Source organism: Microcaecilia unicolor, chromosome 12 (genome assembly GCF_901765095.1).
Source record: "Microcaecilia unicolor chromosome 12, aMicUni1.1, whole genome shotgun sequence".
In the NCBI taxonomy this organism is placed as follows: Eukaryota; Metazoa; Chordata; class Amphibia; order Gymnophiona; family Siphonopidae; genus Microcaecilia; species Microcaecilia unicolor.
In genome coordinates this window covers 49430830-49446395 of record NC_044042.1, presented here as the reverse complement: position 1 = coordinate 49446395, position 15566 = coordinate 49430830, and the positions used below count along the sequence as shown (strand labels likewise).

Sequence of the window (15566 nt, the reverse complement as noted above, 5' to 3'; positions counted from 1 at the left end):
TACCTGAATGTAACTCACCTTGAGCTACTACTGAAAAGTGTGAGCAAAATCTAATTAAATAAACAGATCTTGCTGCGCCGTATGCCTGGAATAAACTTCTTGAGTTGATGCATTAGTGGTCCTTTTCTGGCCCTACTCAAATCAAGCTAAAAACCCACCTTATTGAGGCTGCTTTTAAATTGGAACCCTTTATTTGCCTGTTTTACTAACTCATGTTGTAATCGTTCCCATAACGAATGAAACTCCCTAATCTGTCCTGTTTGTCTTGAATAGATATTAAGCTCTGTTGAGCAGGGAATCTCTTTTACATGCTTGTGTTCAGTGCTTCTGACAGGTAGTAGCACTATAGAATTTAGCAGCAGTAGTAGTAATCCCTGGGCTCTGGGGATAGATACTGTGAAGGGCATGAAGTGAGTGAGTTACTTCTGCACAACACAAGGAGGCATTCCTTTTTTTTTTAATTTCTTTATTTATTAGTTTCATTTATATTAATAACAACATAAATGTATTGAAATATCAGCAATATAATACGGCATTACTAAATACCTCTAATAACAATGAAGGAAAAAAGTTTTTCATTTTGTCCACAATAAATTGAGTCAAGAACTAAGAAATAACAAGGAGGCATTCCAGTACAAGCATTCAATAAAGTGAAACTCTGCCTCTGAAATTCAAAATCTATTAGGATGAGAGTTCATGTATTATTTTAGTAACATATATAAAGTGGTAAAAAGAAAATTTACAATGTATAGAAGAGAAATAAGTTTGTTCCGTGGTTCTGGTAATTGTCTTCCCTTTAGTCATCATACATTTACCTTTCTCATGGAATCACAGGACACAGCTTATTTTACTGTTATTCGTGCTCTATGCCTGAGAATTATATATAGTGTGACCATAGAACTACACGTCCAGGGGAACATGATGAACTACTTCTGGTTTGCTCATGGGTTTATTTAAAAAAAAATTCTTGCTCATTCATCTGTGGAAAACATTCTATGTTCTCTGTCAGCTTCGGGAGTTGTGCATTTCTTCATTTCTGTAGTTTTAGGTACCTCAGTGTTTCCTGTAATTGAAAATAGAAAAATGGATAAATGTTTCATTGGGTAATTATTTTATTGGCGTATATCCTGGTTTCATTCCAATGGCATAGCTTTGCGGCACTGCCCCCCCCCCCCCCCCAATTTCCTGTGGGCCCCTGGTTTTGTGCCAGCTGAAGCGTTGTCCAGTGCTGGTCTCTGGTGCCACCGTGATTCCTGCCCTGCTTTGTCTTCAACCTCGCGTCCGGCACGCTTCTTTTAGTGAAAATGAGCATGCTCAATTTCATTAAAAGGAGCATGCAGGACGTGAGGGGAAGACAGGGCAGGCAACGCGGCAGTGCCTGAGACCAGCGCTGGACAACGTTTCAGTTGGCGTGGGTTGGGGACCCCCGCCAGCCAAGGTATTTGCTGTCGCAGTGGGTGGGGAGTGGCAGGGCGGCAGGGGGAAGTGGCAGACCAAAATGTGCCCTCCCCACCTCGGGCTCTGGCCCCCCCTCCCACTGCGAGATATGGCAATGCCCCTGGTTCATTCTAATCCTGACCTTACTGTGAGTTGCAGAATTTAGACATGTACGTTCTCTTCTCCAGGAGTCACTCTAGAGTTAGTCTCACCCTGACCTCTTTGTAATCTGCAGGAGCTGGAATGGCCAGTGCACTGGGGCTCATCCTGGGGGTCAGTCTTGCTGCGATGCTGATATGTGTCGTGTCCTATGTCCTCATCAAATGGCATCAGGGAGGATGGTGCAGGCAGAGTAAGTGATTGCAGAATTCAGTGCATGGAACACAGTATGTGCAGAGTGCAGTGTGATGAGTGTAGCAGTATGAGCAAGGGTGGGCCTGGAGCCTTGATAAACACAGGGGGTTTAAATGTGAAGCAAAACAATTTATTAATGTGCAGGAAAAGGGGTGACCTGTTCTTTCAGAAGTAGGGAAAAGTCCAATACACAAAGTCTGTCCTTGCTCTAAAGAACTCTCTCCCATGGCTTGCTCATGAAGGGCTACTGTGTGCAGTAATCTGTCTTTCAAAAGGCAGCACAAACAACTTGTCTCTGCCTGGAGTTCCAAAGTTAAAGTTTTATCTTTCAGTATTCAGCAGAATTGAGCCAGGCTTTGGCCTGGGCTCTAAGTTTAGTTTCAGGAGTGTTCCATGATAAACTTGGTCTACTTGAGTGGAGCTTCTATAGTTTGCGTGCTCACAGAGGAGGCATATGTCGGAGGGCTTCTTTCCTCTGGGCCTCCCTGACTGAGCTGTTCTAAGGGTTCAGGGCCGGTCTTAGCAATTGTGGGACCCTGTGTAGACCAGTTTGCTAAATTCTGAAAGGTGCTGAGAGTTGCTGCAGAATACCTGAGGCTGGGCACTCTCAGGGCACTGAGATGTTATAGGCTGCTGAGGTGTGTGAGGGTGGATTGTTAGTGTAACGTGATCTGATGCTAGTTCACACTGCACCAGTGGCGTACCAAGGGGGGGGGGGGGGGGCGGTGGGGGCGGTCCGCCCCGGGTGCCAGTGGGTGGGGGGTGCTCCGCTCCCGCCGCCTCCCGTGGCCGTTCCCGCGGCGCCACACATTAAAAAAACCGGCGAAGCAGCGTCGCAGGCAGCGCCTCGTGCCCTGCTTGTAAAAAAAAAAATCAAATCTCCTTCCTCCTTCTCCTCCTCGTCTTGATGTCTTGACGTCGACTCGGGCCTTCCAATCTCCTTCCTTCTGTGTCCCGCCCTCACCTGACGTAACGTCCGCGAGGGCGGGGCACGGAAAGAAGGCGAGGTCTGTTGCTGCGAAGGTGAGAGAGGTGCAAGGTTAGTGCACAGGGCCCGGGGATGGAGAGGGGGCCCGGGGGCGGCCCTGTCCCGGGCCCGGCCCAGTCTCTCGGTGGCCCTGGCTGCAAGGGATGGGGAGGGGTAAAGTTCAACTACAGCATCAGAGGAGACCCCTCCCCCTCAAACCTGTGATCAGTCTGCATCAAGTACATTTCTTTTCCCCCCAGTCTTGTATGACATTGAAAAACACTTTTGCCACCCCAGATTTAGCACCCGACTCTTAAGTTGTTTTTTTTTTCCCCCACAGAAGGGGGGGAAAAAGCCTTCTCAAATCTGGGTTGTGGTGTGATAGTGTGATCATGTACAGGCTTTGTGTGGATTGAGCATTGGCTTTTTAATTTTTTAAAAGAAGGTTTCTAATTCTGATAACTGCTCTTCCCACCTTTAGGTTCTAACTTCATTTTCAACCTGGATAAGTTTCGGTGAGTGCAGAGCAAGACATGAAATGGTGAGGAAAGGACTGAGCTGCGTGAGGGATGGGGGGTGTCTCATGGTTATTTCTTTCTGCATCTGACGACAAGAGGTGGGGACACCATGAGTAGTTTAAAAAGAGGGGCTGTGTAGCATGAGAAGAATAGCTCGTTGGAGAGTCCATTTGGAGTGCTTGGTGATTCTGACAGGGTTTCGTTGGGGTGATGGAGATCTGGGGGTAAGCACCTATGTATTTTTGATTCCCTGCAGGCACCCAAAGTCGGTGGAGCTTGAGCTCGCCCCTCCCTTCACCATCAGCGGCAATACCTCAACATCTGGTTACGTCCAATTTCATGACTGCAATATGTAATGTGACAGTGAAAGAAGAGAACTCTGTTGGCACATAGGGGAGATGGTATCAGATAACTAGGGTCCCAGGTGGGCTGTTCTGCATTTGCTGATTATAAACGGTGGGTGTCTTCATCTCACTGTGTATGGAAAAAGTTTACATGTTTGTTTTATTTTATTATTGGGCTTTATTAACCACTTTTATGCAGTTATTCATTCAAGGCAAGTTATGTAATGGAACTGAGAAAACATATTCCTAGGTTTATAAAATCTTAATCCTCTCCATCTTTCTTTAGTCTGTCCATCCCCTCACATCTTCCCTATAGCTGGTGGTAGCAGCTCTACTAGCAAGTTCTAGCTGATGCTGCTCTGCATTTTCTCTCTTTTTTTTGTGTGTCTCAGGAGGTGGGTGTGTGTGTGTGTGTGTGTTGGGGGGGGGGGGGGGGGGATAATGCTTTCCTGCTCTCTTGTAGAAGCTCTGAAGGATTGGGCTCCCTGCTGATTCCATCTTTTTTTTTTCTGTTAAGCTGACTATGTAGATTTGGGATGGTTGGGCAGATCCCTAATGTGAGGCCTCATCAGTCTCCTCAAAACACATTGGCATTCTGTACCTTTGCTAGAGGATCCAGCACTGCTTCTAGGCTTCTCAGGCTAACCACAGTAGCTTTTTCCATTCTCTTCTACTGGATAAACCAGCCCCTCTTGTAACTTTACCTGGGTCATCATGTCTTGATAATCTGATTTATGAAGAGTATATGGAATCCATTTCCTTGAGCACTGCTTTGGCTGTTCATCTTTTTGCTTATAAGTCAACTATTACAAAAATGTTTTTTGCAGTCTAAGTCACTTTAGACATTTGCATATAAATGTGTGGGTGTCAGGCAGCCGCCTCTGGTTCTAAAGGGCCTATGTGGTATTGACAGGAGAACTGCCAACTGTGAATAGCAGTGATGGCTTCACCCCACGCTCAGCTGTTGCTGACAGTGAGATCAAGAAGCTGTGTTTGGGCACACCGCAGTTTTTGTCAAGTAAAACACTCAACAGTTAAAGATTAACAGAAGTGTTATGGAAACTGCTTATTAAATTATGAGGAAACTTTTGATCTGACTCATAGATAGGGCTTTCGATTTTAACTTTCATATGATAAACGCTGATACAGTACTCAATGGGAAAAAAAATTATTGGATTATACACTGGAAAAAAACACCATATCCCCCAGGACTTTCTTACCCCTCCCCCAGCTTGTTTTGTATCCTCCACTCAGGCTTGTGCCCTTTCTGCACTAATAACTCTTTAAGTGACACAGATGTATACATTTGATTCTACTAGAAAAGGTGACCGTATAGTACCCATGGTGCAAAACCACTGATAAACATCATTTTCCTTTCATCCACACGAATGGGTTATTTACCCCCCACCAGCAGATGGAGGTAAAGAAACCAACTGTTCCAGTGACATCTCCAGTGTAAGGCCTGGTGCAGGCTGGAACATTTCAGAATTTCACTACCTCTGGCAGATGGTGTAGGTTGAGTTGGTATAGTAGGTTTGCTTTGGGTGTCACTTCTGGTTAAGTCCCTTGATCAGCTGCTTCTGGGATTGGGGTCATGGCCTTTACCCACAGTTGAGCTTGCTGAGGCCAGGGGAGTTCTTTTTCCCCACCCTGAACCTAGCCCAAGGACTGGTGCTTAGTGAGGCTGACTAGCAGTGGACCTCATGGGGTCCTTGCCAGCAGGGAGTGCATGTTTGGCTCTGGCTGCCTCTTCCTCAGCACAGCTTTTGCAGTGCTGAAAAAAAGGCTTTGGCTTAGTTTCTTCCTGTCCCTGTTGAGCCAGAAAGTGTTCTGGGTGGTGGCGTACATCAACAGGTAAGGGGGAATGCTGCATCAGAAGTGACATTGTAAGCCAGCTAGTGCTGCAGTTGGGTGGATTAGATTTTTGGAGTGCTCTCGGTGATACACATTGTAAGAATGGACAACATGCAGGTGGACTTTATCAGCAGGAACATCTTGAATCTAGGTTAGACGGAGTTGAGCCCCTTGGCATTTTCACACTGTGGTGCGCCAGTGGGGTCCTTCATGTTGTGACCTGATGGTGTCATGGTGGAATGTGAAATGTTCTCTATTTTTCAGCCACAGAAAGTTGCCAAGCTCAACAGACATTGATGAGCTAGTATAGTCGTGGCCACAGCAGCAACCCTTATCCCCCAGATTCTGTAAACAGCTATTAACGTTTCACGCGCATTGTGTGGCACTTAATTGGTTAACAAGTGCAAATAATTGGATGTTAAGCATTTATTGATACTAATTAGGATTTATGGGCATAGCTTGCTAAGTGTATTTTATAAAGTGATATGCATAAATCAGACCACAGAAGGGGTGTGGCCATGGGCGGGTCATGGGCATTTTGAAAATTTACATGCATTCTTACAGAATACGCCCGATCCACGCTTAAATAAGGTGTGGTCATTTACACCAGATTTTAGTTGGAGTAAATGCCTCTGCCTAAATTTTAGCTGCAGGGCAGCTGCATTCTGTAAACCGTGGCCTAACTTTAGGTGAGATTTATAGAATACTGCAAGCACGGGTGTTTTGGGTGCTGATTTTTTTTGTGTGTGCCATATATATAGAATCTGGCCCTATATGTGTTCCCATCTTGGCCTCTCATCGGCAGAGTCCTACAGAAGGGATTTCAAGCAAGTGCTCAATGTCTTGGCTGGACCACCATTTGAATCCTTAAAGAGGTCCTTCCTGAAAGACCTTACCCATAAGTTGGTCTTCCTTGTTGCCATTTGCTCAGACCAAAGGGTTTCTGAGTTGCAGGCCTTATCCTTTGCTGATGAGTCCATGTCTGTAGGTACAGTCCTATCTTTCTTGCTAAAGGTGGTTTCCCCATTCCATGTAAATCGGGTAGTGTGTCTTCCTGCCTTTTCGGCTCAGGATTCTTTTGCTTCATTGAATTCTTCTTGCAAGCTCCACAAGTTGGATGTTTGTTGGGTGCTTCTCTCATACTTGGGAGTGACAAATCCTTTCCAGAAGTTGGTCAGGCTCTTTGTCTTGTTTTAGGGTCTGCATAGATAGGTGCAGCTTCAAAGTCCTGTGTAGCATGATGGATTGAGGCAGCCATTGAGGCAGCATACATCTTCAAGGGAAAGCTGTCCCTGTAAGCCTTAGGGCTCACTCTACCCAGATGCAAGCAACCTCCTGGGCTGAGGCTCTGGCAGCAACCTGGAGGACGCTTGCAGAGTAGCAACTTAGTCGTCACTCCATTCTTTTGTTAAGCATTTATAAGATTGATGTTCTGGCCAGGGTCCAGGCTTCCTTTGGCAGACCTGTAATCAAGCTGGTTTTGTCTTCCCTCACCCCATGAGGTACTTCTTTTGTACATCCCATTTGTTTGTACTGGTGTAGAAGGATGAAAAAGAAGGTGAAATTGTATTCATATCTATTAATTTCCCTTCTTTCCATCCTTCTAGAATAATCCACTGAAGAGTATGGTGTCAGGGGAATAGTCCTGAACTGTGTTGAGAGAGCTATCAGAGTTGGGTTTTTTTTTTTACAAAGGTGCGCTAGCATTTTTAGCACGTGCTAAATGCTAGAGACACCCGTATATTCCTATGGGTGTCTCTAGCATTTATCGCATACTTATTTTTAGTATGTGCTAAAGTTGCTAGCCTTTGTAAAAGGACCCCTTAGACCCTAGTACAGTCATTAGTAATAAGTCATCTGGACTACTGTAACACTTTGTACGCAGGCTGTAAAGAACAGACCATTAAAAAACTCCAAACAGCCCAGAACACCGCAGCCAGACTCATCTTTGGAAAAACTAAATACGAAAGGGCGAAACCTCTAAGAGAGAAACTACACTGGCTACCACTCAAGGAACGAATCGAGTTCAAGATCTGCACAACCGTCCACAAAATCATCCATGCAGACGCTCCACTCTATATGTTAAACCTAGTAGACCTACCACCCAGAAACGCCAAAAGATTGGCCCGCAAATTCCTCAATCTGAACTTCCCCAGGTGTAAAGGAATTAAATACAAACAGTCATACGCTACTACTTTTGCGTATAAAAGCACACAGATCTGGGACGCATTACCCATGGCCCTGAAGAATATGGACAATCTAACCAGCTTTCGCAAATCTTTGAAAACACATCTCTTCAACAAAGCCTACTAAAGACATCCTTAATACATCATTCCTCAAACTACTCAGGTGCATCAAAAACACCTCTCACAACACCTTACCTAGCACCTTGCATCTAAATCACCTACCTTCAGCTTATTATCGACTGTATTTAAGATCATGTAATGACTGCATCATAACAACACTCTGTAAGCCATAAAAAGGTGGGATAATGTGGGGCACAAATGCAATAAATAATAATAAAGTATATATAACTAGTAAAAAAGGCCCGTTTCTGACACAAATGAAACGGGCGCTAGCAAGGTTTTCCTCGGAGTGTGTATGTTTGGGAGAGTGTATGTGAGAGTGACTGTTTGAGAGTCAGAGTGAAAGTGTGAGTGTGTGAGAGAGAGAGTGAGTCTCTCCCTGAGCCCTGCCCTCCCAATCCATGGCCATCCATGTTTCTCTGTCACCTGCCCCCTCCATTCATCCCTATCCTGCATTTCCCCTCTCTGCCTGAGGCCTGCCCTGCAATCCATATCCATCCATGCCCATCTGTCCCCTCCATTCATCCCTATCCAGCAATTCCCCTCTCCCTGAGTCCTGCCCTTCCAATCCATGCCCATCCATGCTCCTCTGTCACCTGGCCCCTCCATTCATCCCTATCCAGCAATTCCCCTCTCCTGAGTCCTGCCCTTCCAATCCATGCCCATCCATGCTCATCTGTCACCTGGCCCCTCCATTTTTCCCTATCCAGCAATTTCCCTCTCTCCCTGAGTCCTGCCCTCCCAATCCATGCCCATCCATGCTCCTCTGTCCCCTGCCCCCTCCATTCATCCATTTCCAGCAATTCCCCTCTCTCCATGGGCACTGCCCCCTCCATTCATCCCTATCCAGCATTTCCCCTCTCTGCCTGAGGCCTGCCCTGCAATCCATATCCATCCATGCCCATCTGTCCCCTCCATTCATCCCTATCCAGCAATTCCCCTCTCCCTGAGTCCTGCCCTTCCAATCCATGCCCATCCATGCTCCTCTGTCACCTGGCCCCTCCATTCATCCCTATCCAGCAATTGCCCTCTCTGCCTGAGGCCTGCCCTGCAATCCATATCCATCCATGCCCATCTGTCCCCTCTATTCATCCCTATCCAGCAATTTCCCTCTCTCCCTGAGTCCTGCCCTCCCAATCCATGCCCATCCATGCTCCTCTGTCCCCTGCCCCCTCCATTCATCCCTTTTCAGCAATTTCCCTCTTTCCCTGAGCCCTGCCCTCCCAATCCATGCTCCTCTGTCCCCTGCTGCCTCCATTCATCCTTTTCCAGCAAGTCCCCCTCTCCCTTCCATGGCCCCCCCTCGCATCCATGCTCCTCTCTCTCCCATGTCCCAGCCTGGCCCGCCCTCTTCTCCCCCCCCCTTCGCATCCATGCCCCCGCCCCCCTTCGCATCCATGCATCCCTTTTTTGTTTTTTTATTCTTTTTAACTTTACCTCCGTGGCGTTTCCGGCAGCGAAGCGTCAGGGAAGGAGGCGGCGCTCCCGACGTCTAGCTTTCCCTTCGCTGTGTTCCGCCTTTTTTTGAAGGCGGAACACAGCGAAGGGAAGGCTAGACGTCGGGAGCGCCGCCTCCTTCCCTGACGCTTCGCTTCCGGATTTGTTTGTTTAGACGCGAGGGCGGGGCACAGACGGCTGGGTGGCTTCACACCACGAACGCCACGAACCCTACAGCCAGGGAGTGACGTCAGATGGCTTCAGAACGTTGTCCTCATTAGAACGTTCACGGTGCGTTTTATTATATTAGATGTTGTAGGGAATGTGGGTTTTTTGTTTGGAAAGTTCTGCAGAGCTTTCCTATGGGGTTTAACAAAAAGAAGAAGAAAGAAAAGAAAAGAATGAGTTTGCAAAGTTTTTTGATTGTACTGAATTGCTTTGGAGAATTAAGGCTTATTTAGACACTTCAGTTTTAAAAATGGTGGTACAAAGTCTTATTCTAGGACAGACTATTGTAATGTTGTCTATTTAGGATGTTTGTAATTTTTTTTATTATTTTATTTATATCATTTCACATTATACCTCAAAGATACTAACTTTGATCAGAACTTGAGAAATAACAAAAAGGAAAAGACATAATAAAGATATCAAACTATTAGACACCCAATACAGTCCACAGAAGGAGAGGATCCTAAAGATACCTCCATGGGAAGCTGAAGAAGAAAAGGGAAAAAGATGTTCACCATTTTTATTGAAAAAGATCCAGATGATCCAAAACACAGTGGCACAGCTAGTTTCTTCTGCCCATAAATCTGAAGTAGTATCTCCTCTGTTGATAGAATTGCATTGGTTACCAGTAGAGGTTTGCGTTAGGTTTAAATTAAGTATGATGACTTTTAATAGAATCACAAAGAGGCAGCAATCTGCAGGTACTCAATCCACAGATAAAGCAGAGCAACAGATTGAAGAGAAGAGCATTTTTTTTCTTCAAAGTTCCTGACATGAAGAGTTACTGCTGCTGTAGTATTAACTATTAGGGGAAAGTGTTCTCTGAGTCCCTAATAGTTCTGCCCCGACATAGCCTTTTTGAAGGCAAAACATGGCCACGTTGTGCACCTTGAATAATAAATGATTTTCTCTTCAATTTGTTGGTCTGCTCTTCTTTATCTGTTCATTGATTTTTTAAAAATATACTCTATAGTAATGCTCCATCTTATGTTGTTGTTGTTACATTTGTACCCCACGCTTTCCCATTCATGGCAGGCTCAATGCGGCTTACATGGGGCAATGGAGGGTTAAGTGACTTGCCCAGAGTCGCAAGGAGCTGCCTGTGTCTGAAGTGGGAATCAAACTCAGTTCCTCAGGACCAAAGTCCACCACCCTAACCACTAGGCCACTCCTCCACTGTTGCTACTATTTGAGATTCTACATGGAATGTTGCTATTCCACTAGCAACATCAGCCCTTGCAGATCATCAGCGCGGCCGCGCAGGCTTCTGTGAGTCTGATGTCCTGCACGTACGTACATGCAGGACGTCAGACTCACAGAAACAGAAGCCTGCGCAGCCTTCTACGTGGAATAGCAACATTCCATGTAGAATCTCCAATAGTATCTATTTTATTACATTTGTACCCCGCGCTTTCCCACTCATGGCAGGCTCATTGCGGCTTACATGGGGCAGTGGAGGGTTAAGTGACTTGCCCAGAGTCACAAGGAGCTGCCTGTGCCTGAAGTGGGAATCAAACTCAGTTCCTCAGTTCCCCAGGACCAAAGTCCACCAACCTAACCACAAGGCCACTCCTCCACTCCATGGATGTGATATATATACTTGGTTTTCCAATTCTGTTTAGATTTAGAGAAGCTAGAAATCCTTTTTAATTTTGCGATTTCCTATCCCTAGGGGGTTGTGTTTTACAACAGTATTTTCAACAACTTCACATATTTGGCAGCTAAGGTCTAGAATTCTCTCCCTGCCTATATTTTATTTAGGAAATACACGAAAGCTCATGATTTTGGATAATATTTTTTATGTTGTAATTATAACTGATTAGCAAATGTAAAATTTTAAGAGATTGCCTGGACTTCTTGAAGATCTTGTTATCCGCACAGAAAATAAAGGTTTTTGTGCAAATATAAGAGAGAATTAGTTTTGGTATTCACATAGGGCCTCTTTTTACTAAGCCACACTAGCGATTCCTGGTGTGGCAAATGAGAGGAAACTCGTTCAGTCCCTATGGGCTTCTTCTCATTTGCTGCTTGGGGATCGCTAGCGCAGCTTAGTAAAAGAAGCCCCTACTGAAGTAATTCCAGCCTGAAACAGCCCTTATACCAGTGATGTCACTGGCAGAGTTCAGTTTTCTCTACTTCCATCTGCTGGGGTGAGGACACAACCCATTGGTGTAGCCTAATCTTTCAGCTTTTAAGGAAATTAACAATACAATTTTTATACTCTGAAAGAATCCAGAATTAGCTGGAAAATAAACACCTAAATTTACAGTTTATAAACAGCTAAGAATAGAAACCTTAAATGTATACATCGATGGATTAAAAAAAAACCCCAAAACAACTTTTTAGGGCTTCTCTTTATATGCCCCTTACTTCTGTAGCGAGTTTCTGTTCACTGTTAAAAGAAAAAAAAAATTCCTAGGTACTGAGAAGCTAGTGAAAAGTTCTGCAGAGTTTCTTCACTTTGGGAAACAGATGATGAGCAGTTTCCTGCCAAGCAGTGACAGTTTCGGTCAGCTGCACAAGGCTAACTCTCCTAGGAGGAAGTGTCTGACTGACAGTTGAGCCAAGGAGGTTCTATGACACACAGGAAAAGCGGAGGGGGAGGGGAGATCTCCTGGTGGTTTATTTTAAAACCCTAGAAGGTTTTAATAAACTGGGCTTCCCTAGAAGTATTAGTGACCCATTTAGATACTGTACAATGATAACAGAGGGGAAAAAGTCCCTTGAGAAAATGGCTTCCCTATACTTCTTTTGGGTATTTTTCTCATACATGAAGGTTCAGTTCTGTTTTCTTCCCAGGTTTAGAATGATAGGAGGAGAGCTCTCTATCTCAGTTGTCATCCTTTTTTTTTTACAGTGGCTGTTCCACTGCCTTCCAAAATCTGTGGATTTTCTTTCGTTTTGTGGCATATGTGTTCTGAAAATCTACCCTTTTCCCACAAACCTCTTCCTGGAGGCACCTCAGCCAGTCTGGTTGTCAAGATATCCACAATTAATATTCATGAGAGATATTTGCATGCAAATCTCTCTCATGCATATTAATTGTGGATATCCTGAAAATCTGACTGGCTGGGGTGCCTCAGCTACCAGGTTTGGGAACCACTGGCCTATGCGGTGTAGGAAGAAGGAAACTATCCCCCCCTATTTACTAAGCCACATAGCAGTGACAGCCCATTCAGTGTGTCGGCATTAGCGCACCGCAATTTGCAAGCGCAGCTTAGTAAACAAGGGCGTATGTATTGAAATTATTTAATCTATAGAGAAGCCAAAAGGCCATTTCCAGGTACCAGCCTGCACGGAATCATATTCATCAGGAGACGTTTCAAAGATAATTTTATTAGAAAAATTAATTTACTTAAAATAAATTTACTTAAATAGCACATACAAAACAATAAATAAGTCTCTTTTTCTATATACAAAATTCTAAGAACAGGACAGCTAAGTGTATACAAATAAATAACAGACGCCATGAACTCTTGGCACAGTATTTCTGCAGGACTGAACCCACTATCAAACTGATTACATTAATAACGGAAAATATATTATTTTGACTCAGAAGAATCTTACTATCTCGGCAGGGCTTATACTAATGATCCCTCCTCAGCACTGGTCCACCAGCCCAGTTCATGCACAGGTTTCCCTCATTAAAGCAGGGCTATAGCTCTAGACATGCAGTAGGGCAAATCCACAACAGAATCAGTTAGTTGTCCTTGGTTCAGCTGAAAACCCCAGATCGTCATGTTCAAGTTTCTGGCTATTATGGAGCTGACTTGGTCTCCCTTGTTTACCAGTAACAGTTTCCTTTCTGTGATTCATATGCAGCACCAGCCCCCCTGTATTGCAGAACAGAGAGGGGTCCCTGCTGAAATGCTTTGACCACAAAGTCTATTTGATGAGTTCTGTTCACTGTGATTGGGATTCAGTTAAAGTACTGCTTTTCCTGCCACTCCTTATTCCTTCCCATCCCCTATCTATTTCTGAAGAGAAGCTGCCAGTGCATGTGCTGCATGGTTCCATTTCTCACCTTGGTGTGGGGGTATGGTTGATAAAGGTTTTTACCCATATACACTCAAAGGTAGTATAAACCCAAGTTATGAAAGAACTCAAAAATTGAACAGTGGCCTAGTGGTTAGGGTGGTGGACTTTGGTCCTGAGGAACTGAGTTTGATTCCCATGTCAGGCACAGGCAGCTCCTTTTGACTCTGGGCAAGTCACTTAACCCTCCATTGCCCCATGTAAGCCACATTGAGCCTGCCATGAGTGGGAAAGCGCGGGGTACAAATGTAATAAAAATTACTTAAGGATTGGAAGATGGGTGAGTTGAAGTAAGGAGCTGGGAAACTATAGACTGGTGAGCAAGACATCTGTGCTGGGCAAAATGGCAAAAGCAGTTCTGAAAAACAAGACCACTGGTATACGGAGGGACATGGTTTAATGGGGAAGAACCATTATGGATTTGGTAGAGGGAGGTTTTGCCTTCTTAATCTGTCTTTTTTTTTTTAAAGGTGTTAATAAACATGCAGAAAAGGATTTGCTGGTTGATATTGTGTATCTGGATTTTCAAATGGCGTATGACAACTTTTCTCAAGAGCTACTCCTGAGGAAATTAAAGTCATGGGACAGGAGGCAATGTCCTATTGGGAACTGGCTAAAAGCTAGGAAATGGAGTTGGATTAAATGATCAGCTCTTTCTGTGAAGAAAAGTAAATAATGGATTGCCCTAGGGATCTGTATAGGGACCGATCCTTAACAATATTTGTACATGATCTGAGGAAGGGAGCAATGAATGAGGTGATTATGTCTGTAGATGACACTAAATTATTCACAGTTGTTAACTCACAAGCTGATTCTGAGGAGTTGCAGGAGGACCTGATTAGACTGGGCATCTGAATGGTTGAAAAAAAAATGTAATGTGGATAAGTGCAAAGTGTTCCCTACAGAGAAAATAATCTTAACTATATGATGGTACCATAGGAAGAGTCACTATCTAGGAAAACATCTTGGCGTTAGAGTGAGCAATGCTGAGCACAATGGGCAGAGAGGGTCAAAAAAAGCAAACAATGTTAAGAATTATTCAGAAAGGATTGGAAAATAAAATAGAGTATATTATAATGTCTCTGTATTGATCCATGGTGTGACTGCATCTTAAGTCCTGTATGCAGTTCTTGTCACTTCCATCTCAAAAATTGCTATACTAGAAAATGTACAGAGAAGAACAACCAAAAAGGTAGTATGGGGTGAAAAGACTTCCCAAGGAAAAAAGGCTGAATAAGTGTGGGCTTTTCGACTTGGAGAAGAGAGAGCTCAGAGAATATAGGATTGAAGTCTATAAAACCATCAGTGGGGTGAACAGTTGTTTAACCTTTCAAATAAGGGTAAGAGGAGGACACACTCCCTGAAAGTGACAGTATATTTAAAGAAAATTTGGAGGAAGTATTTTTTCACATGATAAAATTAAGCCATGGAACTTGTTGCTGGTCAAGGCAGTTAACATAGCTAGGTTTAAAAAGATTTAGACAAGTTCCTGGAGGAAATGTTTGTAAACCATTACTAGTCATTTAGCCTTGGGAAAGCTGCAGCTTATCTCTGTATATGAATAATAAGGATGGATCAATCCCTTGGAATCCTGCTGGGTACTTGTGACAAGTGGCCACTGTCAGAGAAATGATACCGGGTTAATGGACCTTTTGGTTTGATTCAATATAGTACACTTTAGGTTTACATTTAAAGACACTTCCATACTAGTGGTTTGTGTGAGTATACGTATGGTGTGAGAAAATGCCTTTTGAATGATCTGTAACTTCTCAATCCAATGGGGGAAAACAGCAGCATAGGCAACAGGATGATTTTGTGGAGACGTGGGTGGTGGTGTGTGTGGGGGGAGGGGGGGGCGACCATTGAACAACTATTAAAATCACATAAGTCAGTGGTTCACAAACCTGTCATTTCATGAGAGAGATTTGAATGCAGTGGAGGCAGTCCATGCATATTTCTCATCAATATTTATTGTGAATATCCTGACAACCTGACTGGCTGGAGAGCCCCCCCCTCCAGGACAGCTGTGGGAACCACTGACATAAGTAATCCTTGTGTGAGCAGGCCTGAGCTCTGCTACTCTACT

General features: G+C 44.3%; 1 protein-coding gene across 6 annotated transcripts in view; it reads left to right on the top strand.

The window, feature by feature from the left end:
* The window catches only part of SMIM35 (small integral membrane protein 35), a 43224-nt gene extending 39218 nt beyond the window's left edge, over window positions 1-4006 (top strand). For 5 of the 6 annotated variants that reach the window (XR_003944057.1, XR_003944056.1, XR_003944059.1 and 2 more), the window contains 3 exons: window positions 1673-1789; window positions 3240-3273; window positions 3533-4006. Coding sequence is in view for 1 of the 6 variants with exons in the window: in XM_030221951.1 (XP_030077811.1) it covers window positions 1673-1789; window positions 3240-3273; window positions 3533-3632 (251 nt within the window). In the remaining 5 variants the exon portion in view is untranslated. Of the gene's footprint in view, window positions 1-1672; window positions 1790-3239; window positions 3300-3532 lie in introns of all 6 variants that reach the window. The other variant, XR_003944058.1, reaches the window with a different exon arrangement.
* Window positions 4007-15566: the final 11560 nt, after the last annotated feature.